General features: G+C 31.0%; 1 protein-coding gene across 1 annotated transcript in view; it reads right to left on the reverse strand.

Annotated features, from left to right (window-relative positions):
• Positions 1-1,874: 1,874 nt before the first annotated feature.
• LOC148616814 (metabotropic glycine receptor-like) overlaps positions 1,875-26,361 on the reverse strand; it is a 91,572-nt gene continuing 67,085 nt past the window's right edge. The window contains exons 5-14 of the mRNA XM_088583900.1: positions 22,771-22,914; positions 21,638-21,829; positions 19,281-19,349; positions 18,402-18,511; positions 14,287-14,432; positions 12,025-12,093; positions 10,828-10,966; positions 8,336-8,447; positions 4,099-4,293; positions 1,875-3,876 (exon numbers count right to left, since the gene is read on the reverse strand). Of these exons, the coding sequence (XP_088440026.1) occupies positions 3,670-3,876; positions 4,099-4,293; positions 8,336-8,447; positions 10,828-10,966; positions 12,025-12,093; positions 14,287-14,432; positions 18,402-18,511; positions 19,281-19,349; positions 21,638-21,829; positions 22,771-22,914 (1,383 nt within the window). The 3' untranslated portion in view covers positions 1,875-3,669. The remainder of the gene's footprint in view (positions 3,877-4,098; positions 4,294-8,335; positions 8,448-10,827; positions 10,967-12,024; positions 12,094-14,286; positions 14,433-18,401; positions 18,512-19,280; positions 19,350-21,637; positions 21,830-22,770; positions 22,915-26,361) is intronic.

Here is a 26,361-nt window from a genome sequence, read left to right on the forward strand (position 1 = left end):
CACCTTGTACTCATATTATTGTGATTGGCAAGAAATGACAATGCATACACCATATACAGTGTATCATCCTTAAACTTACAGATATCAATCAATGTCAATATCACTGGTTCTGCATCATCCATCCGTTTCTATATTAGTGTAATCTATATAACATATATAAAGGCATTATACGTTTATATATGCAATGCAATTAAGAAGTGTTGAGAATAAGTTTATTTCAAACAAATTAAAAATAAAGATTCCTTGTCTCCGGTGGCATTCATTCTGTACAATGTAACTCAATAACTCAATTGGTAATTGGCCTTCCGAGAATAGCTAGTTTAGCTGATAAGTTTGTTTGATAGATGCTGTATTCACTGCATGGCCTACAAGACTCAATTGACTTTCCAAATGTGTGAAAGTGATAAAGACAATGACGGTGACACACCCCTGGGTGCAACAATTTACAATCAGATAAAGTTAGACTGGCACTAGAGAGGCTAAAAAGCTGCTAGATTAGACAGTTTGAAATGAAATACATCTACCAACTGATAATCCCAGACAGCAAATAAAAATCATAATATATATATTATTACCCAAGAACTGCAGTTTTATCACATTGTCAGACCATAGTTATCTACTTCCTTGACGAAAGAATTCTGACCACTCTATTACTCTGTGCAATTCTGCAAACAAAATATAATTTTAAAAATCTCTCAAGTAGTTATGAGATAAGAATTCGCTATTATAAGATCATTTACAAGACTATTATTTTGTCTTTATTTTGTTTTATTTGTTTTTGTTTTTTTATGGTTTTTTTTTGTATTTGTGCACTCTTTGTGCAACTCTGACAGTTCATAAGAGGTTCGAAAAAGCGACTGTTAAAATACTGTCAATATGTATTTCTGGTTTCCTCAAATTACACAAGTATTCAATTAATAGATTGCCAAATGCATTTGTTTATATCAGGTACTTAACGAAGGAAGTTTGGATTTCTGTTTGCCAGTCTGAGTTGCAAAAAACACTCAGAGAATCTTTGCAAAATATAATTGTTTTACAACAATATGAAATTTTAAAAAATAAACGTAAGCGGTATGTATAACTCAATGCAAAACCTTCGTGAACTAAGACAAACAATGTCAGAATTGCAATGTACAGGCGGGCGGGGCACTGGATTGTTTAGATGGCGTATATCTTTGACTCATATGTTAGTCATTTTAAAATATATTCAGAGTATTCTCAATTTAGTGTTTAGTAAAACTGCAGTTTTACTGTAAATATTTATGTAATCTATTAATATATTAAATTTGGGAGTAGGGCTTAAATTTCTTATTTTTTTTCTTTGATTTTAAATGAATTTAATTGTATTTTTGAGACAGTTCTTTTTCTATTTTTTATTGTTTGTGACCCTTGTAAAATATCGTTTACCAAGAACGCAGTCACCTGCATGTCACTTTCTAAATATTGATGAAAGGAATCTGTTGTATAATTTTTATCTTGTTTTAAGGAGATTTAAAAAAAACAAGAACAAAAAACAAGAAGACAAAAAGACAAAAAAATGTATATGTTTTATTGTGTCCCTTGTAAAATGTTGTTTACTAAGATCTCAGTTATCTGCATATCACTTTTCAAATATGTATGTATCTGTAGCATGTTTATAACCACGTTTAAATTGAGTGTTGTTGAACATTTTTAGATGTTTTAAGTAACGAATAATATATGTAATACAAGAATGCAAGTTTGCCATTGCTTTTAGAGGATCAATATCAAGTTATCAGTTTCTGCAATTATGAAATGTGAATGCTTGAAATATAAATCTTGATACTTATCATGCATTTGTTAACTAACAATAAACTTTAATGCTGGTGAGTTATCAATAAACAATGAATCAAAAATACTTTATTAACAAGAAAATTAAATTTTACATGTAACAAATGCATATCCATTTTGATTAATTTGGTAGCAGTATGTATAGACAATAATGCTTACATGAAACATTTACGATATTTCGTCACATTTACAGTAATTTGTAAGTGTCAGTCCCTGTAAAAATCAGGCAGTAGTTGAAACATAGTATAAAAAACCCATAATTTTGATAGTGTAATTTGACTATTTGCATCATCAGAATCAAGGGAAACGGACAAGATTCTTCATATCATGCTTCACCATTAAGTTATAATTTCATTGACATGCACTGAAAATGAACATTTCAAGGGCAGATAACTCTGTAAAAACAAACATTTTTTTCTAAGATTCTATTGAAAATTTTCTGAGCAAAGTCAGTGATGCAGGGATCAAATAATGGTCTTTTCAAATAGAGAAAGCATCCTTGAGTGATATTATATTGTCAGATCAGTGGGTTTTTTACATGCATGTTTCTGATTTTCATTATTTTCCCTGATTATTACAAATACTTACACTTAGTGCATGCATTGAGAAAATACAAGAAGGTATACATATGTGGTTTATCTACAATGATTGAAATAAACACAATTAGTAATAATTAATGAACAGAAGGGTTTAATGAAACATGTTCATGTATTTATTTTTTTTTAAACTGTATAAAAATATATTTATGCAATAGTTTGACGTTTTAAGGAACAGTACAAAAAAGTGATAGATATTTTTGAAATGCTAAATGCTAGCATCCAGGGTGAACTTAGTCTTCTTTATAACCGTTTATTATATAAATAAATACTTTTATATATACTTTAATGTTCTATTGAAAAAAAAACAGTGTAATACATTTTCAAAAGATACTAGTGCAACGTCGATTCCATTGGTCATTGGTACATTTCATAACATATCAAAATTATTCAAAAGAAAACCAAGGGAACTAATTATATCTGTACGCCACAAAAGTTAAAAAAATACTTAAGTGTGGAAATATTCTCACTTCCATGGTAACTACAATCAAATTCTTTAACTTTTATGACGTCAAAAACATTAACGAATTTCATCAAACCTTACTAATTTTTTTAAGTTTTGTGGCGCCTGAGCCAGGTGCAAAATACCCTATGCGTCATACGTGCATGTTTACAAACACCGGTTTACAACATTACAAAACAACTGCTTGTTTTTATGGTTCTTTAATTGTCCATTTTTCACATGTTTAACATATGTTTGGAAGCACTAACTCTTCTTTACTAAATTAAACAAAAACTAAGTTCTACAAACATTGACAAAACGAAATTTGTATACCGAGGTTGTATAGGTTGTATACATAGCACTTGTTTTAAAGGCAAAAGAAAATCAAACACATAAGCAAATGATTTCGTGTAACCACAAAAAGACCCATGATAAATTAAACGAACACACCTTTTGTTAAAGACCCATGATAAATTAAGCGAACACACTTTTTTAAATTCAAATTCTTAAAAGTAATGCCTTGTCCTGATCCCTACCCACATTAAATTACCAAAATTAACATCCCCGCCAACGTTTAGAGAAGACATTTGTGTACTGATTTAGCAAAGTTCAGCAGAGTTTTTATCAATAGATTAGAAAACTATTCTATTAGCAGCAAGAAAATGATACTTATTATTTAATTGCTACAATATTTACATACGTAGGACAATACAAAATGAACACGTGTGGGTAAATTTACTACGTCAATGAGATTTTAGCGTAGCTAAACTTTCGGGCATTTTCAGATTTCTGCGCTTATAAGTCAGCACACTTCTCGTCAAACTACAAATCTGTTGATTCAGCAAATATGTCCAGGTTAATGATTACTCGTTTCCCATTTATCGCTGGCGACGCTGGAACAGAATTCGGTGTATCTTTTTGAGCAGCTTCCGTCATAGCTGACAGTTTATGTTGTAAATGTCTATTTCCTATCTTCATGTTCCTTTGTTTTAAATATTCTAACTGAGTATACAACCTCCTAAATTCTTCCTGAAATTACAAATACATCGATACATATAGTTTTGTTGCAATCTGAAAGAAAAAAAAACAATTATTTATGACCGGAAATATTCCATAGAAACATTATGTTGCTAGTTGCTGATTATGGTTTTAGATAATACATGTCATGAAGTGATTAAATGAAAATATTTTGAATCCAACAAAACAAAGTGAAACTTATTATATTTATATCCGACCAGATGTTTGTTATACCTGAATATCTTTTTCCAACAAACTTTCACATTCTGCATCGTCCACTTTATCTGAGTAGCTGATATTATTACTATTGTTTTGAAGATAGGTGTTGTATGTATTATTAGGAGATTTCCCCTTTTTAGATCCACCTTTACTAATCATGGTTGTGTGTGAATTGTCTCCGTTCTTCCCACGTCTGTATATATGATACGCCTGTAATGGAGTAAAAAAAACGTGAAAAAAAAATAAATACAAAAACATGACAAATAATTTTTTTATTGTATCATGTATGACAAATCATTATGGACATTATGATGATTTATAGTCATGAAACTAGCTACTTATGTGTCGCAAAATTCAATAACATGTATTCCTCAGTATTTGCTCGTTTTATGTACTTCTTGAACGGCTTAATATCACAACATGGTGGACGCGATACGAAAAAACGAAATACAAAATTCTCTTCTGTGATTGGTTGTTGTATGATTGTGTCGCGGTATCTATAAAATTCGATTTGTCGAGAGCAATCGAAGGTGACGTCTTATAGAATGACGTGTGATAGAATATCCGCCATTACATATTCTGAGTATAATTATTATAGTGTTGCCAAATTGATGTACAAAATTGTTACGTCAATGTTATGTATGATGAATAATGATTACACGTTTTAGTTTGATACATACTGCAAACGCAAATGCATCAGTAAAGTAAACGAACACGATAACCGAAAGCGCATGCTATATCTATAGAAATCTTTCTACGTAAAGAAAATAACAATCACATGAAAATTGCTCGTTTCGGTATGTTGGGAACAACCTCTCCTCGGCAGCAATAGAGCTAAATACTTAGGAAGTTCAAGATTCAAAGAATTATGTGCAAAATATTAATAACATATTCGCATTATATTAAGCTTTAACGTTATAAATGGAGTGTAAAATATAAAATGATTTTACTTTAGGAATGGTTGAATATGTGTATGAGCTCTACTATCTCCAAAATAAGTTGACTAATTGACTACTCAAATAATCTTGTAACGACCAATTATACGTGCAAAAACTTTATCTATTTAGTTTGTGTAAGACCGTTTTTGTGAACCAAAATAGAAGTGAAGTGCTTAGTGCTCTATATAAATAAACATGGTTTATTCCAGCATTTCTATTGCGTCGGAAATGCCTTTACCAACAAGCTACGAAACAGCGTCTGACGTTCAATATTCACACTAGACGATGCGGCCAGGCCCATCAGAAATTTTAAAAATATTGAAAGGTCGGGAAAAAGTTAATTATTTAACGCGACGTTATCCGATTGTCAAACGACGTTTGTTTTGAAAAATGTCAAGGATTCTCGAAAGGCCTGTCTGCAGCGGTTAATAAATAAACGAATGACTGTCGCTGTGTGGAGCTTGCTTTACCGAGTCAGGTCATGAGTATTTGCGGTTGTTTCAAAGTTTCCGGTTTTTGCATTGATATTAACACGTGTTATGTGGACTTTACTTTGTTTCGACTATTGCAGAGTTTTTGCCTCGACAATTGTGTTATTAGCCGTTATCAAATACTTAAAAAGTATATTTCTTATCTCGATAAGATTTTTTTAATTTCAAATCTAAGAATTGCAAAGGAGTCCAACTTTCATCGTTATATATTTCTTTGGTAGAAAGCATTCAGGATATTTACGATCAATCATTGTAATACGTTCATCTTATTTCTTTGATCATGTACTGGTATAGTGCAAAAGTACTTAAGAAGACACTATAAATTCAGACTACAATGACTTGAAATATAAAGAATAAACGCCTATCTATTTATGATTCATTTGCATTTTCATCCGTTTCATTTTGAACTACACAATTGTTTTCCATGTTTCCAAAACTAATGCTGGTGGGTGTTAACCTTGGATAATAATTTATGAGTAGCGTCTTACAATGTCAATGGACGGATACATAGGAAGTTTGTTGGAGTTACATGTTCCAATGCAATATTAAAATCTAATCTGCAAAATGCCATTTCTTGAGTCACGTAATGAATCATACTGAATCAAACAGTGAAAAATGGTGTTTACAGAAAACCAAAACTACTAACATTGTTTACCAAATGTTATAACTCATATTTTTAAACCTCGCATTTTCAATATATGATCTTAAATCCATATCTAACGACTGACTATTCTTCTCTTTTGATGAATGTTGTTTTGGTGCACACCACGTTCTTGTGTCTTCCCAATATGAGGAAATATATTTTAGAAAATTACTTCAGCGAAAGAGTCGATATCAAACTATTTTCATTATGCTTGTCAATGGTTTATACTAGTATTTCAAAAATACTATCGGAATTCCTTCTCCAACACAAAGGTTACCTGTAGTTCCTAACGCCCGAGGATGCAAACAATGAAAATGTGCACAATAAATATATTAGAAAATCATTAGACATACAAATTACCAATATTCAATAAAAAAGTATAAAGAAATAAAACAAAAGTCAACACTAGTAAAAATATGATAACTTATTTTACAACTATGCATCTACTTATATACAAGTTTTTTGCGATGTTTATATAATTTGTTTAATTTCTGATGCACACATTGTTAATCTTCGGGCTTATTTCAGAAAAAAATTAATACGTGATGCTGAAATACAAATGAAATCAAATGGTTCATGGTGTAGCGCTATATATGTTTCCGCCAATTAGCTCAATTGCTCAAGAAAGGAAAAAGTAAGTGTCTGAATTTGTCACCAAATCATATTACTAGTTACGACGTTGTGTTTTTGTAATTGTATAATTTGCGACAATTTGTCTTGGAGTGTACACCCTCAAGCTATCCTTTAGGGACTGCAGGCGGGAGATACAATAATTAGGTTTAAAGTGTCACTTAATTTCATAAAATGTCTTGTCAGTCAACAACCACCAATATAAGACAGCGGGAATCGGCATCAGTAAAACTGTAATATATCATTAGTCATCTTAGTGCGCAGGTCAGTGCCCATGGTAGAAGCTATATGAGCTTCATTCGTCAGTCTCAAAGTCTACTGTCATCGAGTAATTGCCCATTCAAGATTAAATTCACGAAAATAGGACCTATTATGTCGTACAAATTACCTCCCCACAAGTTTAGTCAAGTAATAAAAGAAGTCGTAAATTTCATTAAATCAGAAAAAAAAAATATTGCTAAAGTATATTGCAGACATTTTTATGACTACATCATTGATGTAATGATGTAAAATCGTGTAATCATTCTATTTTAAACTAAGACAAAGGTAAATAAATTCTTATTTATATTTCAAGTATGAAATTATAATGACAGTGCAACAGAGGACATGCCATTATGTTGCCTAGATCACGCAACCGAATTTTACATAATCAAGTTATTTTTAAAACAATACATTAGACATGAAACTTTTCTAAAAAGATAAAATAGTTGCACGTATCTGTTGCATCATCGGAAATTTCAGTATGATACAGCAAAATATTGAGCAGCAATTTGCTGCTGCAAAGGTATACATTACGTATGATATAATGTTACAATGTTAAGCAGGACCTACGGTTATGCGTTTTTTGTACAGATGGAATGTTTTGTAACATCGTAACAGCTCTTTAATGGTATAAATTTCCTATATTTACCAATACCATTCTCGTCGAAATTTCTCACAAAGATATCCCCATTCCACATAGAATTTCCCCTGCCCTTTCTTTACAGACCACTACATTTTCATTGATTAGACTATGGTTATTAATTGAATTAAATTGTTTCATACTAAAGCCCCTATCCCTATCCCATCGACGACTTTCACATTTGCCATGGTGGAAACTGGTTTTCATACTGGAGAAACATTGGAAAGATATTAAAATATGTATCCAAGCATTACAATATCTGAAATACTTCTATAATATATGTATCATTTAAAGATTCTTAGTAGTAATCGAATCAAATGTCTGTTCCTTTGGCTCCCATTGCCATGTCATCCGATCTTACGCCTGTTGACCTCAGTTGACCTCGAAATAATGGATACACATTTCCGGTAAGGAAGTAAGTGTGAGAGTTACCCCCTACCCCATATCTCATAAATTGGAAAGTTTGCGCCTTTCATGTACTCTAACTGTTTTGAATATTTTCTTTCATTCTACCTTATAAGTAAACATTTTTTTCTCTTAATGTATTAACGTAAGTACCGAACAAAATGCATCCTATATGTAAATTAAATATTGCATCATACAGTACACTATTATTTTTGTAAAGACCAGAACTTCAAATTCTACCTACCTTACTACCAAACAAAAAGGCTAACGTTACAGTCGTTGTAAGCTGCGTGTGAATGAATATAACTAAATAAACTAGATCTGGATTGGATGGAAAAGGATGTTGTAAAAATATCCTGAATAAGAAAACAAAGATGAATTTTATTTCCTTTGAAATCTTAATAGTAAATTACTGACACAGCGTCAGGTGTTTTTGTTTTGTTTTTTGTTTTTTTTCTGTTTTTTTGCATGATTTATTGACATGTTATATCAAATTTAAGTTTAAGATCAAATGAGCAAGCGTTTACACATATATAGTGGTATTATCATTTTGGAATATCTATTTTTGTGTGTGTGAAGTTCTGAATAGTTCCGCGTTATCGAGCAACTTTGTCCATTTCGTAAAACCTTACTTGGTATTTACCACGACCCTAACTACGAAACTACTTAATGTTGGTATCCCAATACACTAAAACATGCGAGTGAATAAAATATGGTGCGTGTCGACAGATTCGCGTAAAACATGTTGATTTCATGTTAATAAAACTATATACTGTAATTTGTTTTTTTGTTTTGCTATTTTGTTATGTTTGTTTTATTTTATGATTGTTCTCAATTGCTGGTTTGATAATGGGATATAAACGATTTTTGGTCTGTTTACGCTGCAACATTGACCCTTTTGCGTTTTATGCAGCGTCAACCAACCTACAGTTGTTTATATCACATTATCTAACCAGTAATTGAAAACAATCCTTTATTATCTTAATTTAATATATGTATTTCGAAACGTGTTCCACCATTCCTACATTGTTTATTTTATTTACATCACAATAATTTAATTTGTTTTTGCGCTCAAGCGTAAAAGCCCCGTTTTATTTCAGGGCCCTTTTGAGGTTCGTGTCGAGCAGCTGAATAATTTTTGCTAGACTTTAATCGTATTGCAATGTGAGGGATGACGCCGCTGGCGGAAGATGTCTTACTTATCCGTTCTGAGCACATGATGTCACCCTTAAATTTTACGGGAGTTAATATTGCTAGTGCTTTACGCTTTCTGTAATGTCTAGATTTCCTTATTTTCTGTTTTTATCTGTGTTCTTTTTTATTCTGTTTGTACACTTTGTATGTATATAATCTTTGTATCATGTTTTGAACTTCTCACGTTCAGGCAATGTACTTGAATTTTGATGTATCTGAATTATGTCATTATTGACGCTTCGGTGCTTTTGCCGACATTGACCTCAACAAATTTTACACTTCTTTCTTTGGCTAGGCATGGTTTGTGATTGTGTAGTTCCTTATATATACTGGTTTATACTTCATCTACTTACTGAATTACATGCTAATTAAACGCAAAGACACTGAATTTCTTCAAATCGCATTACAAGCTTTGATTGATAGCAAAGTATTGAGTGTCTTTGTTCTACTTTAAGAATGTTCGTTTATAATGGGATTATTTCGGTCAGTCTTTCTGACCAATTATCTTTAAAGTCATAAACTTCCTTTTTGAAGGCAGTCTATTTAATTGATTTTGTCCAAATCCAGACAAAATTGTTATTTTATTGAGAATACACATGTGACCTTACAAAAAGAAAGCTAATAATGACAACTAACTTTTTAACTACGAGACATTACAGCATTTCACAACCTGTCATTCATTCTGTCAATTTTGCTTTGTCAAAAAGAGAACTTTCTTGTATTGAAATAGAATGACGAATGAGACAGTTAGCATAATTTACATGATAAGTTGATTTTTTCCAAAGATGTTTTGGGGATTTTTCATTACAGAATTGAGAATTTGAAAAGAAATTGGGAGATTTCACAAGAAAATACAAATGTTGATTATCAAATGACATGTTTTGCATTAAAGAGTTAAAACTTACAAATCTAGACAAGTTATTTTTCGTATTCGTTTTTAATCACAATAATAAGCTAAAAAGATACAAAATATGAAAAGTTAAGTAGCACTCAAGCTAAGAATCATGCAAAATGTGATTCATGGGTAAAAAGCCTACATATTTTTATTTTTGATATTTTGTTTGAAATGTCATAGTAAACAGAAATTAACATGTGATTTTTCATATAACCCGTGCTCTCAGGAGATAAAAAATATATAGAATGCAATGTAGCTTTCAAAAATAAGGGAGATAACTCTGTAAATGGCGCACAAATACAATAGAATCCACTGAATTTTCAATGTGGATTATCTCCTAAGAGCAGGCTGATTTGAATGAATAATTACACATTTCATAGTATAGAACCATAAAACAACTTAATTACAAAATAAAAATATGCAGCATTTTTGGGGGTGTATCACATTTTTCAGATTTTGCATGATTCTTACAAAGACAGCTACTTAAAGTACGTATGAAATTCAAATTTAATGCAATCACTGTCTGATGCACAATAAACTGATTAAATTAAACTGCTATGATCTGTGATCGTATCAATATGAACAAAAATCTTATTTAAGATAGAAACGAAAGACTTAGGTAATCGTTTCAAATTGAAAATACTTACATAGAAACGTTTAGAAATAATGATAAAAGCGTCTCATTATAAATTGCCCAACTTATAAATCTACTTTCGTTGAATTCTGACGGTGCTTTCCTCACTACGATGCATAACCTTATTCCCCATATCAAAAACAGAAGTTCAGCTGAAAACAAAAATATCAACGAGTTATATAATTTTTTCTCAGTAGTAAATTCGAAAGCAATCACGGCTAAAATGTAATAAGAAATTCGTAAGGAAAGAATAAAATTCTGTTGACTTGCCACAGTAAGATAAAATTAGTTATTAGTTATTACGTCAAAGTGGCAAATAGCTTTCTTGAGTCATCAGTTACAATAATTTTCTTCTCTCGATTTTCGGTAAAATCAACAAAATGGTTACTCTTGCTGTCTATTTGGTTCATATTTTTATCGAGTTGGAAGAACCTGAGCATCAAAAATCAATCAATGAGATCAACTTAAAGTATAAAATGTGCGATATCTCACTACGACGTTTTTGTATTTATGAAGTTCGGGCGTGTGTGGACATATGTGAAAAGACAATAACTTCAATATTATTTTGTATTGCCTCAAATGCAAGATATGACGTGCCACAAAAATAAATTTTTATATTGTAGTTATCTGATTTAAGTAACCTTCTTATAAGAAAGTTACGTTTTACTTATATCAAATGATATGAAAAGAGAAAATTTGCAATCTGTAATTGATCATAAGTTGATGGAGTAATTTAGAATTTTCTGGAAGTTCTAAAATGCAATACTCAACATTCTGTTTAGTTCTTTTAGTCCGAAATGCATGCAGTGTATTTCATAAAATAAAATTTTGGTCTATGAAGACATGAACTGACCACACAACGCAGACTTAATGAGTAAAAAAGTTGGTTAATATTATATCGAGTAGATAAAAATATATACTGTTATTCCTTATAACTCTGTTTTAAATGAAAATGCGTAAATCTGTGAACAACGTTATTTGATATCACAATTATATTGTAAAATTCCATTTCTAAGATGACGAATAAATGTCAATCACGTAGCAAATACAAAATATCAATCATATATATTGCAAATTTCGATATGATGTACACGTGTTTCAAGAAGTAACCTCTCACCAGCATCATTAGAATAAAAATTAATAGGAAGATTTTCATAAAAAAATTAGCAAAGATGTTAAATTCAAAATCGAATTATTAAAAGCAACTAACCTATTGCTGCGGAGTGGTCCCACCAGTCGGCAGAACACTGGAAGGCTTTTAGATCGTTGTAGTGTAACCCTGTCATACAAATAATACTATCATTACCTCGTAGTTTAAACCACTACAGGGACAACTGTACATGATAAAACATACAAATTCTAATAACATCACAATTAATCTCTAGATTTCGAAAGGTCTGGCTATAGAATATTGCAGCTTTAAAACGGTGTTACCAACTGTAAACTCTGATCATATAAAATATAATATAAAGATTGATTAAATGAGGGTAAACAATGTTTTATGTTTTCTGTAGAATTCATCAATAAATTTTTTATCCAATTACTTCAATGTTATATAAAAGATGTGGAATATTAAGTGCATGGATCATATCATTGACCTTGTTTATATTTTCCTAAATAAATGGAATTATTAGAATTCTATATTGATATATAGCTTGTAAATGGATTTTTGAAATTTATGGAAATTAACTTAGAAAAATGAATATGTGAATAACATGATGAAGTAAAACAATCTTAAATTCATTGTTAGGAGAGGAAAAAATAGCTTTCATAAAACCTTATTTCTATAGTCGTGTTCTTTGCATTCACGACGAGGAGACTTACAAACAACAAGAACAATCATGACTAATTTTTCAAGACATTTTTTCGACATATAAAAAAACGACCTTTCATGATAGGATCTTCAAACAACAAAGTTGTTTTAACCATACTATTTTCGTCGGCATTAATGAGAGAAATATGGAAAACATAAGACCTCTAAATGAATAAGGTCTTCAGGGCATTGAACAGTAAATTAAATTATAATAAAATCAGAAGTTAAGGGGTCTGCAGTATTCTTTTAAACAAAGTTGATCATTCTCTTTTCGTTTAAAAGGTTTTCAAAATATAACAAAGAAAACTTTGTATAAGTTAAAAAGGGGTTGATTCAAGGGGATCCAGGATTTCATCACTCAAGGTAGTTTCTATCATCAAAACTGAAAGAGTTGAAGTTAAAGGGCCTTGGAAATTAAAAAAAAGTGAGTCTGTGCCATTCACTACTGAAATATCTCAAAATGTATGATTTAATAGCCTTATTTTGCACTCCTATTGTGAAGCATATGATAAAAAGAATATCACATAACATTTATAACAAATTAAAGAATGAATGAATGAATGAATGAATGAATGTTTCCGCCGACTTGCATTCTCTTTTTCTGTATTATATTTCATTATTGACAAGCAATACAAGTGTTATATAAATACTTTTAATTTTTAAAACGTTATTTCTTTGAAATATTTATCTTAAGTAATTATAAAAAGGCCAAACTATCACGTTATAGGTGTATATTAGCCTTTTAACACTCGTTAAGTTCTCAATTTTAAGCCTTAATTGGGTTTAATTGCTTTTAAACCTTCTTTTCAAGATAAGCATTAGAACAATATATCAAACCCATTATATGTGCAATTTCTCAAGTACAATGGATCATGTAAAATTTTATCACTTCAGATGCAATTTTTGTCTTATTTATATTAAAACTTAACATGACCATGAAACATGACTTTTTTGTGCCGACACTGCCATCACTGTTTCTTCATATATATCAGTAGCTTATATAAGAAATAAAATTATTCAGAAATGTTTTCCACCATGAATGCCGATATATTCAATCGTAGTTTTTTTATTAATATACAGACCGTGGGAAATTATGACTTGGCTTTTTTCATAAGTATTTAAAGTGTATCGAACAGCAGTCTTATTTTACAAGAGTAATAATTAACAAAAGTTCCTTTGCGAATTTCTCTATCAATGTGACACATATTAAGTCAGAAACTACTACAGTCAGAAAAACAGTTCCCGGAGCATAATGATAATTAGTGCGATTACAGTTTTAAGGGAAGCTTTTTTGTTTTTTGTTTTTTATTTTCTTTGTTTTTGTTTTGTTTTGTTTCCGTTTTTTTTTTGTTGTGGTTGTACACATTTTGTTAGTTCATGTAGTTTTATGTTCGGGGATTTATGCAGCACTGCTTAGTATTTAGAGCAAACACTCTTATCGCATGGAATCTAAATTTCTGCTTCAATTGAACTTCGAAATATTGGAACCCCATCAAAATAATTCTTCCAGATTGTCGCATGTTTGTCACGATCAAAATGTAGCACAAAAAGTCAGTTATAGAATATGTTTTAATTTGAATAAAACTGATGCCTTACTTACTTTTGTTATAGAACCATATAATATTTGTAGTTAAACAACATATGTTGAATGTATTTTACCTTCCACGACCCGAGGAGGACCTGCTATCGTACGTGCGGTAAGGAAAGCAGCAAACACAAATATAATGAGTAAAAGTCTTTTGATTAAGTCTGTGTCTGATATTTTCACCCTCTGGGCTGAACGTACTCTGAACACTACAGATATTCTGAAAGATAAGCATAGAATTTTGTAATAAAAATGGAACCAACAACAGTAGATCGCTTACAAAATAATGTTATGTAACATTCAAGACAAAAAAAAAACTACAAAATTTTGTTTCCATTTGTGTAGTTTAGTTCAAATTAATCACAAATACAAAAGAAGGATAAGAATGGCAATACGTCATATATACGTTATAAATACTTTTAAAGTATGGACCATATTACAAAGACTTGGACTTGTAAAGGGTAATAGAATAAATTTATTGCATGCATTTATTTTCCTGCGAAGATATGAATCGCATGAGCTTGCAAGTGCAATATGTACCACGGAGAAAATGAACGAATACCAATGCTGTGACTCCCCGTGTTTATTATACAAAATGTAGGATAAAACACTGTGTTCCTAGAATTTATCAATGCGTAAAATCGGACCATTCACTCACATCTCAAGATTTTACACATCCATAAATTCTTGGAGAAAGTTTTAATCCTTATAATTCCAATCTGTTTGCAATTTATTTATCTTTTAATTTTGGGCATCTCATTCAGTGAAATGGACATCGCAAATATCGACATTTAACCGACAAAGTGACAGTAAAAAAGGGCTACTGATAACCATATTCTTTCAAAAATGATGTTTGAATATATATTTTGCCGACAATGAATGCAATAAAGTAGGTTATACCGTTTCACACCTTTAATCGGCTCTATATTATTTCCATGCTTGTGTTCGACATGAATTTGCACTGTTGTAAAAAAAAAACAGCCATCGCCGAGGTTGTAATAGATGAACAACCAATAATAATGAATTTAAAGGCATAGCCTAATCAGATTGGAACTATAAAGTAGTAATGAATTTTTGATACACACTTTTGTGCTTTAATATACACCAAATATTTTTTAACATATTTATTTGATTTACATCTAGTTTTTATATCGACCACAATTTAATATTTTAACTACTAAATAGTGCTATGTACATCTAAATTACATTTTTTTAACTCCGCCATTTAATTTTCAAATTGCTATATTACTACATTTATTTTATCTACATGATTCCTGTCTGAGAATTTCAACAACGAACAAACGCGTTTTGAACTTCCTACATGTATAGTCGACATCCGCTTTAATTTTGAAACACGTTGGTACTTTTCCGAACATTATTAGATACCTTCCGCAAAAGTATAAGAATATATCACACGATCGTTTCTTTGGGCTTTTCCACTGAAATCAACAAGCAAATAATTTACTATACAATTATTTGGTATGAAGTATCTAATCGTTTCTAATGAAGGGTAATAACAAAATTATCGAACTGATAACTACAATAGTTAAAAGGAATATTCAAAATAAGCATTGTTTTATGGGAATAATCAATCTGTTTCATATGAATTTGACAATTTTAACCATATTTTTAAGACCTAATAACCTTGCTATTTTTAGCAAAACTGTCTTATGACATGAAAAGTCAATAAAATCCACTGCAAAATATGTGTCGTCGGAGGGAGAATTAAATGTTGTATAGCCTTAAATTCGTTACTTCAACCCATTCTCCAAAGAAAAAGCCTTTAAAGGTTTCAAAAATATTTATTTCAATTTGAGAGAATAAAGTGGTAAACAGGTTCCCGAAGGCCAAATATTTTCTGGCTTTAATGAAATAAAGTACATAATCCAGTTAATTGCTTTAGTCATTATGTTTCTGTCCTTAAATCGTAACAAATTATCAGTAGAAATGTCTCGTTTTATAATTTGTAACATAACCTTGTTCCATAAGTTTTCAATTTTGATGAATATTTCTATGCATTTTGAGCGGCTTTAAATAAGCTGAAACTTGGTTTTACAAACGTTGTCTAACGTCTTCAATCGATTACCTCACGACAACTTATAAACAGTAAAACCTGCATTAACCGAACTCCTATAAATTTAAAATCAAATTTTGTCTTAACAAGTTAGTTATTAAGTGTCAGTCCCTGTAAGAATCAGACAGTCGGTGAAACATGGTATGAGAAAGACATCATTTTGATAGTGTAATTTTATATTTGCACCATCAGAATCAAGGAAGACAAAATTTTCCATATCATACTGGACCATTGAGTTACAATTTTATTAAAATGCACTGAAAATGAACATTTATTTCAAGGGCAGATAACTAAAAAACCTCATTTTCTAAGATTCTATTGACAAATTTCTACGCAGAGCCAATGTTTCCGAGATCAAATAATGCTCTTTTCCAAATAGAGAAAGTATCCTTGGGTGACATTTCATTGTCAGATCGGTGGGGTTTTGACATGCATGTTTCTGAGTTTTCCATTTTGCCTGATTTTTGCAAACACTTACACTAAGTAGCATGTTTATAAAAACCAGACATGAGGTGATTCATTCATGTAAAACAAAACCACCGATTTCAATTTTATTTCTTGTACAGAAACCGTTATAGGTCACATAACCAGTCTTAGTTTTTCATTTAGGGGTTGCGCTTTTGAGTTATCGTTCTTGATTTGGTTTGATTTGGTTGATTTCCGTGTGAAGGTTAAAGTGTAGGTTTCTAAAAAGTATAGATCTAATGACATAAAGGACTATTGTCACATAACAATATAGCACATGTAAACCAAAAAAGCATAGTCTAATCCATGGGTTTTTTTCTATACCATGAATCACCTTACCATAGGGAATGTCTGAATGTTATATGGACTGGTACTTAAAGTCTTTTTACAAAAGCTTAAACTTATTTTGAAACTCAGTAATATGAACAAAAGCAAACGAATGTTCAATGTCCAAAAGAGTTTCCGTTTAGACAGATTTCAATTTATTGAAAAAGAAACAAAATCATGATCAACAACTTGAAATATAATTGTTGATTATTGGTAATACCAATGGTACCACATTCAGTAAAGTTCAGAAGAATGAAAACACTTCAATGTGAATCAATTTTCTCCGATATAAGACGAATCAATTGTTCATTAAGAAGTTGACGGATAATAAGACGACCATTAAGTAGAATTGACATTTGATTTCAATATCACGATTGGCATTTGCAATAAATCTCACTATGGAATTCCTTACATAATTGGAAAACAAATATTACCGATCTTTAACCTAAACTGGCCCATTTATGTGTCTGTCTAAGCACTTTTTGCGAAAGTAATCACAACAAATGTGTCTAAGACAATATCATCTAGACCTTAGTTTATCATAAGCATCAGTAAAATGAGTTTGGGAAATGAAATTTCTCTCTTGAGTTTTGCCACCGTTTCTCTTGCATCTTCATCAATCTTAATTTGTATTGGATTGCAAAGCCACTTAAATATCGTAATTTAGAAGATCGTTGAACACCAATTGTTTAGAGACACTGAAATAAAATGAAGAACCCCATGTGAAATTGTACTTTTTTAACAAAAAGCTGTTATTTTTAGCATACACCCGTCATTAATAAGCTGTTTTAATTTAATTGAAAGCCATAAACAATGCAGAGGTTTTCTAAATAAACTTCTTATGCCACTGGCATAGGTACCATTACCAGCTTACAAATGATAAAAAAGGTGAGGTTTCAGATTTCCAGCGGCACATCTGAAGAAAATTTAAAAAAAAAACCAACATTATGCATTTGAAATAAATTATTGTTTTAATCATTTCGACAAATATGATCAATACCATATAAAAAAAACTCAGACCCCTATATAGAATCTGCAATATCATCGCCATTTCCAACAACGAACACACCACACAATATGAAGGAAAATATTATTGGGACGAGTAACCGGATACTCATAATAAGGAAAGAAACTAGGTCACAAAAACAGACAAAACACCATGAAAAACACAAATGAACTCAAGGAAGGGAGTATGGCACAGAAGCACTGGAATGATAAACTTTTCCTGCTTTCATAGAATTTTAACCAATTGAAGGATTCTAATCTATGCTAAACAAAGTTAATGTAAAAAATTCAGGATTGATTTTGTCGTCTTTAACTTACCTCCAAGTCTTCAACAAAAGAGCACCGTATGAAATAGAAAAACCAATTTCTCGAAACCAGCACCGAAGTATGCACGTTAATACACTTGCTTCGAAGTATCCTGTAATAAGCTGAAATTAAACAGAATAATATAAAATTGGACTAATAAACACACTTCAAAATTATTACTTAAAAAACGTATATATATTGATAAACAACTCTTACATTCTATGAATGCTAACATGAATTTTGACATAACTTTCAAAACAAACCTCATGGAAGGTATTCCCTATTGCTCGCAATCTTTTATGAAAAAAACTTAATTTAATATTATGATTACGAGGCAACAACAAAGTTATGAAAATAATTGGTTAAATAAACTTTAAGAATGATTTTTATTTAAACAATAACAATACGTACAGCAAAAAATAGCTCTGGTTTCTTTATTTTGATAATTCAACACCAAAGGTGAATTACTTGAGATCAAGTTGATTGTGTATTCCTCTGCACCATGACAACCGATTATATTCACCGTGTCATAATGTTCTTTACTTCTTTCGTCTACCTTGGAAATGACTTTTTATGAGCAACTTGGTGGGTATTTCAAGAAAAGTAAAGGACGCTTTTCCCACTGGTGCAATCGGTCCATACTCCCAGTTTTTAGTGGAGTCATCTACTCTTCGAAACAAGTAAACAGCATATCGTAATATAATACATATATAATTGGTATTTTTTGTGTTTACTGTGTTTCCTTATGCGTGTTATTGTGATTATTTCATGCTCTTTGTTGTGTGTGTCTTTTTCTCGGTCCAGGAGGCTTTATTCCTGGAACGTATTCTTTTGTTTTTCGCCAGAATCTTGACTCCATTGGTTACCTTATAAATAGATATAAATACTTACTGGACAGTATAAGAAAAAAGCACCAAGCAAAATCAATCGTAGCAATACAGGGCTAGCCGCTTTCATAACCTGTAATAATAATTCATTTTTTAGTTTTCTTTATGTGAAGTACATGAAATGTAGCTTTAAAATATTATATATGATTTCCGCATATTTTATATTACATAGAACTATTTTATGTACTAGTAGTCTTTTGAGCCACGTCGAAATACCTATCTGGTCATTAATGTAAATGTTTTGAAAATTTCGAATGTTGAATGTGTTTTTTCTTTTTTCTTTTTGTTTAGAAAAAACGGTTTAGGTGATATAATTTTAAATGTGCACGTCCTCTAAATTTTGAGATTTAATGCTCAATTAATCAACAAAACAGACCGCTTTAGCTAATAAGCAGTAACGGGTAAAGTTTGAGTCGGTTTAAGTTGGAAATGTATGTGAATAAATTTTAGGAAATTAATTCTTAAAACGACTGATTGTCCCCATTTTATATTGCCTTAAACTTCGGTGCTAAATGTCTATATTAAAGAATGAAACTTTACAGAATTGATGTACAATAACAGTACATGCATTTAAAAGCAGAATTCAATTTTCACATTTAGTTACTGGTTATTTGATTCCTTCTTCTAGTAATTATAAAGATTTATTGACAGATTGAATGTTTATTTTGACATCTTAAATGAAGAGTTTAATAAGATAGAATGACAGGATTTTCTATTACGCAACAAGTCCCTTAATGTTCGCTATATGTGAAGAAAGTGTCAAGATATAGGGAAAAATGATCAAAGAAGATTATACGGACTTGATGCGATTAGGATTCCCAATATTTGCTCCTGTCAAAATATAAGAGGATATTTGGTGGAAATTTCCTGCTGGAGATTTGCGAATAAAAGAAGCCGTTTTATTTCCGTAAAAACCAAAATGGCATATATATAAGAAGGGATCAAGATTGACATCATTTTCCAATATTCCTGTCGAAATAAAATGCTTCTATCAGAGTAAATTGGCATGAATCGTACTAATATTACACTTCTCAATAGACATTTAGGAAAAACCGCTTCGTTAAGACATGTAAAAGGTGACTTTTTTAACGTTTGATAGCTAAGAATGTTGTCAGTTGATTTTAATTACATATTTTTATAGACAGAAAGATGGGAATCGCTATACCGAGGCAAAGTCGTAAAAAAATTACCATAGTATGTAAAAGAACCCCACGACTTTAATTCTATTTCATAAAAGTAATTTTTTTCTCCCTCTTTCTTTCTTTTTTCTGACATTTTATCCGTCTTTTGAATATATTTTCATTACATGAAAACTTTAAAACCAGAATTCCTATAAATTTAACAGTACAAGGGATATATGTTGATGCTGTATACTGGATTTTAGCAAACAAAAGTCTTTAATTTATTAATCAAAACAAAAAACAAATAATAAGGAAAAAAAACTATCAAAATCTAAATATTTCATATTGTTCAGATTAATTATCGAAAACTTTTTATCGAAACAAACTATCCTATGCATCATTATGTCTCTTCTCATAGTTTTTTGTACTGTGTTTTCTTTCAGTTGCAAGTTGTGTTGCTGCTATCTTTGGTTTTTATTAGGTTTGTCCCTTAACACAAGGGTTTGCAATAGTGTTATTTAATTACTGCCTTTAAGTACTAATCCAACTAAAATTAGCTATAAAATATAGAAAAAAAACACAATCAACAAGGCTTTTTCGGTCACATGATATGTTTTCGCGCTATAATAGTCCTATTTGTATTCAGAAATGTATTTTGAGAAAACTATACATTCATCTCCTACTTTAAATAATAAAATCATTTGCATTCTGAATCTATTTTTGTATCTTAAAAGTGCAACAACCGAACGATCAAACTAGTAAAACTGCGAGCAATGCTCACTTAATTGATACCCCACTCTTCATTCAATTACATGGACCATTTACTCCATATCAAGTTGAATCGAAATTTATGTATGCATGTATTGATCTTTTGAAAGTCATCGAATTCCGTATAGAGGTGCGAAATACGGACAGAAAAAAGGACGGACGAACACCCTTATTACTATATACCCCCTTTACAACTTTGTGACTGAGGGTATAATGAAAGTGTATACGATGGATATTGACATGCTTGAATCTCCTCTGTCTTATTGTAATAAAGGCTGCATTTAATTCTTGGTTTCGTTATGCAAAATGAACTGTTATGATGCAAGGAATATGCTTCCTTGTATAAACTGACGATTAATTTATGCTGGATTTTTATACTTGAATATTTGAAATGCACACAACGTATGCAGTAATATTAAAATCGCATCAGAGTAACATACTCCTACATCAGAACTTCAATAGAGTTAACTACCTTAACATCTCTGTACTGTAGTGTAAACCAAACCAGTAATGGAATGCAACACATAATTATACAAGAGATTCCGAGTAGAAGTGATCTCGTCAACCAATCCAGTGATAATATGCATGGACTGCCGTCTTCACAAGTATCGCATCCTATAGCACATGGTTCACATATAAAGCTATCATACCTATTAGGTTCATCCTGTAAATATGTAAAATATATCTCTTAAGGACTGACTAATTAATTAAAGTTCAAAGTGAATGAATTAACATGTTGTCAATATATGTCTATTCAATCATTGAAATTTTAGAAAAAAAAAATACCGTGGGGGAAAACGAAAGGGGGATAAAGATCTAGTCTGTTTATAATTTCATTTTATGACAAATTAGTCAAGGACAAAACTGAACTAAGAAATGAACATGAACATAACTAAACAGACAAATTTGGTTGGTAAATAATATAAAGTAAGTATTTTATCAACGAATGTTGCTTGTCAATCTTGTTCTCGATTATGTTTTTATCCTATTTTTTTAGCATGAAAAGCAATCAAAACCGGAGACTTATTTGCTACTTTGGGGTACATTGGCATAAAACCAAGTTGTCAGAATTGTCTGTTTTTTACCAAAATAATTACTCTATGTTCTTTGTTGTGTATGTATGTTTTCCATGTCTGGTCTTTGTCCCTGGATTACATTCTTTTGATTACCGCTATAACCTTGGTTCCCTTGATTACTCTTATCAAACATAACATAGTGTAGAAATAGTAAATCATATTTTCACCATATTTGTACATAAGAGGTTAACATTGTAAGCTGTAACCTTTGAAAAACCCATTCCTTTGCTTTTAAATAAGAGTTAGGGACCCATTCTCGTGAATTCACATGGTCACATGACGATACTTTCAAACCCAATTAGACAAAGATTTGTATCGGCCATTTCGAAGTTGATCCAAATGCTTAATAGTGTGGGTATATGTTTTATTAGAGCATTTATTTAACATTGACGAAAATTGACGCATATGAAAGTAATATGGGTGTATTCAATTATTTTATTTTATGCAAGGCACATTTATGACACGAGCAATACAAAAATAAGTAACTTTGAACAAGTCTTTTGTTAATGGAACAGAAAAACTAGTTTACCTTTTGCTTTTTTGCAAACTCTGTTTCTATTTCGGACCCATTGTAGTATCTTACGTTAGCAGAAATATCAGGAAAGTAGTATCCATCCTTACAAATACATTTGTACGAGCCTCTTCTAAACCCAAGGCCCTCAATAGGTACACACTGGAAGAAAAAAAATTTCGACATTTCAAATCTTATAAATAGAATAAAATAATAGTGTTGTAACCTGTATTCTGTATGATTTTACGGAAGTCAATCTAGCAAATATTAGTTATTTTATTTCAATATGAGAGCAAGAGTTGTAGAATTTGTTTATAAAAACAAGTAAAAGCATTTTTCTGAAATAAGTTATAATTATTTTTCAGTAATACGCGGTTTTCCAACAAAGGCAGAAAAAAAAGTTACGATTTAGTCCAGATATGACTAAAAAACCTATTTTGCGTTTCCAAATAGAAAATACTTGTTGCCTTATTTGAATATAAAAACCGCAAAAGAACGTTTGTAGGGAAACACCATATTTTGCGGAATTAAAAAAAAACAATAACAATAATTTGTGGATTAAAACCATTTTTATTACCAAAGAGCATTACAATTAAAACACGGAATTTAAAACGCTGGCTAAGATTAATATGGTTAAGGCTTTGAAAATGAGCAAAGCAAAAGGAATGAAATACATTTTATACCTAAAGAAAACAGTCAGAACCAGGTATGAGCCAGCGTTACGGTGACAATAGACACGGTGGAATTTTCCTACTTGAAATAAGTACTTCATGTGTTCTTCTGCCGTAGAAATGATTTTTTAATTGTCAAGAGTTTAATTGAAAAATTTTAGATCATTCAAATGCTTGATGTCATGGCAATTTTTAAGCCCTGAATCAGAGACAGAGTGATATTACATTCACTTCAATGCTAAACAATCAGTTCATCTTTTAATTTAAACTTCATGTTCTCATAGAAGCAAAAACCACACATAGACATGTATAGGATATTCAAGAGGTGCATTTTGATCTCGAATGAAGCTAGAATTGAGTGTTACAGCACCAATCAGCAGCATAGTGTGGTGTAATAGTATATAACTATGCAAATCATATGCAAATATAAAGTACTGAAATTGCGAAAAGTCGCTAACAATAGAGCGTCGCTTTAAATAATGTCAAAAACTGACGAATTTGCTCGAATGGGATTCTTGTTACCCGACGAATAAATGTTCATCCATTCCAGTAACAAAGAACGAATGTACTCTCAATTTATTTTTAATGAATTACTTCATTAAATTAATTTTTTTAAGCACTAGACCGTGTATATTTGCTGAAAAGCTTGGCTTGTATTTGAAATTAAACGATCAATGGAGAAATCTGTCCCGAAGTGCATCAAATCATTTAAAATGCAAAACAAATAAAATCAACAATAGGAACCTTTCCGTAAAATCGTTACTGTACCTGTAAATTGTTTAATTGTCACGTATCTAATTATTACAAAAGACATTAAATCTGCAAAAAGTTAATTCAAACGTAATTCATTTTCATTACGCATATACAAAATGAAACAAAGACAATGGAAATGACATCTGTACTACAGTACCTAACATTCCTTACATAATAAAGTTGCGGTAAAGATAATGCAGAATAAAAATTTGCTAATTTGTATGGATGAAAATGAAAATGATATTTGGAAATGACAGGTTGAGTTTCGAAGCAAAAAGTGGTTTTCTGAATTTGTATTGGTAAATTCTATTCGGCAAGTCATTACTACTGATTATTACTGTCGTGAATAAAGATAAAAAAGGTCCCCGGTTGTAGCACTAGATTGTAGCACCATTTTATACTTATCCGTCTTATCTTACTGTAAATAAGATTACATAATATAGATAAACTGTCGAATATTAATAGATACATGGTAAACATTTAATTGAATTGAATTTACATTCAATTAACACACACACACACACACACACACACACACACATATATACACCATACGGAGACAAAAGCTGTCAGACCTGTACCCAAATACTGCTCATCCAAACGTTTAAAACTACTGCCCTGGAAAGGAATACGCCATTTTTGTTTGCAACGTGACTTGCAAAACCGAAAACATCATATACCTTCCCCAGTGCCGATGTGATATTCAGGACGTTTGCGAAACAGCACAACCTTTCAATAGGCGCATGAATGGTCATCACAATGACTACTAATGTAATCCAGACTTCCCTCTTACTCGCCATAATAGATCTGCCGGACACATCCCCGTTGTCGTGTTCATTCAGATTCCTTATAATTTGCATATGTGTGCATTTGATAAAGGTACAATCATCCACAGTGTGATTCAGCTTCAGAATCAATGTTTTGATCTTGAACTTTTTTAGTTTTCTGCCGAAGAAGGATATTGGTTATCCGAAATATTCAATGTAAATTTTACCATCATTCGGTGATGTTGAACATACATATAGACGTTCATAGGTAGTTGCCTCAAGAGACCTTGTCTACGAGAACCAAAAACACACATACACAAAAAAAAAAAACCAAAAACAAAAACAAAAATTAAAAAATACGTACTCTATTTTTAAACAGATAGTGAATGAGGTAAAGCTATGTTATTTTTGTTTTACTTTTAATTTTCTACATTTTAATATTTGTAAAAAAAAAATTAGAATTTTCCGAATTATTTTTCAAAACCCACTATGTTTACAGTATTTGGCTAAACGGGACACATAATTACAATCAGGTGACTTGCGTTTCCATTGAAAAGCGCATTGAAAGTAAAGTTAATTGATAGCGACTCCGTCGGGGGAAACGATTTTCAAAAATGCATGCAAGTAAATGTTATGTACCTTAAATATATGTAGTGGACAAACAATTTGCCAGTAAAAGATTTTTTTTTTATTAATACGATTCCGTACGATCAAACTATTGAATAACGACCAGATTTGTATCAAAACTGTTAATCCATATCAAATGCAATGATGTTAACTGCGTGTATATATTTCCCAGCAGATTAAAAAAAGACTGCTTCACCGAATATTTGTTTTGAACGCACTATTTAGTTTTATCTAACTATGTATCTTTAACAATTAATTCGATTTGTTTTCTTAACTTCCATTATATTTGAATGGTATCAAAATCTAAGTTCATGGATTGTGTTTAAATTCAATTAGAAAACATATACGTGTAGGATTTCAACTTATCTGCCAACCACACTCAAACAAAACCAATAGGGAGATGTAGAATTTTTGTTCTATATTTGTCTTTCACTTAAACTGATTTTTTTCTTTGATTTTTGGTTCAGAACGTTGACGTTATGCAATGGTTTTACAATGTTATAATTAAATTCCTCTGTGACAACAAATGTAATACTTAATTGGAGTAATAACAGTTATTTATAAGAGTAATCAAGGAAACCAAGGTTATAGCGGTAATCAAAAGAATGTAATCGAAGGACAAAGACCAGACATGGAAAACAGACAAACACACCAAAGAACATAAAGTAACTACAATGATACATACAAAGTTATAGAAGTAAATGAGCAATTCGGACTCTACAAAAAACTGGGAGCATGGACCAGGTGCATCGGTAGGGTAAGTGTCCTCTGCTTTTCTAGAAACACCCGCC

Source organism: Perna viridis, chromosome 5 (genome assembly GCF_037379345.1).
Source record: "Perna viridis isolate PV_CMFRI_1.1 ecotype Kerala chromosome 5, ASM3737934v1, whole genome shotgun sequence".
Lineage (NCBI taxonomy): Eukaryota > Metazoa > Mollusca > Bivalvia > Mytilida > Mytilidae > Perna > Perna viridis.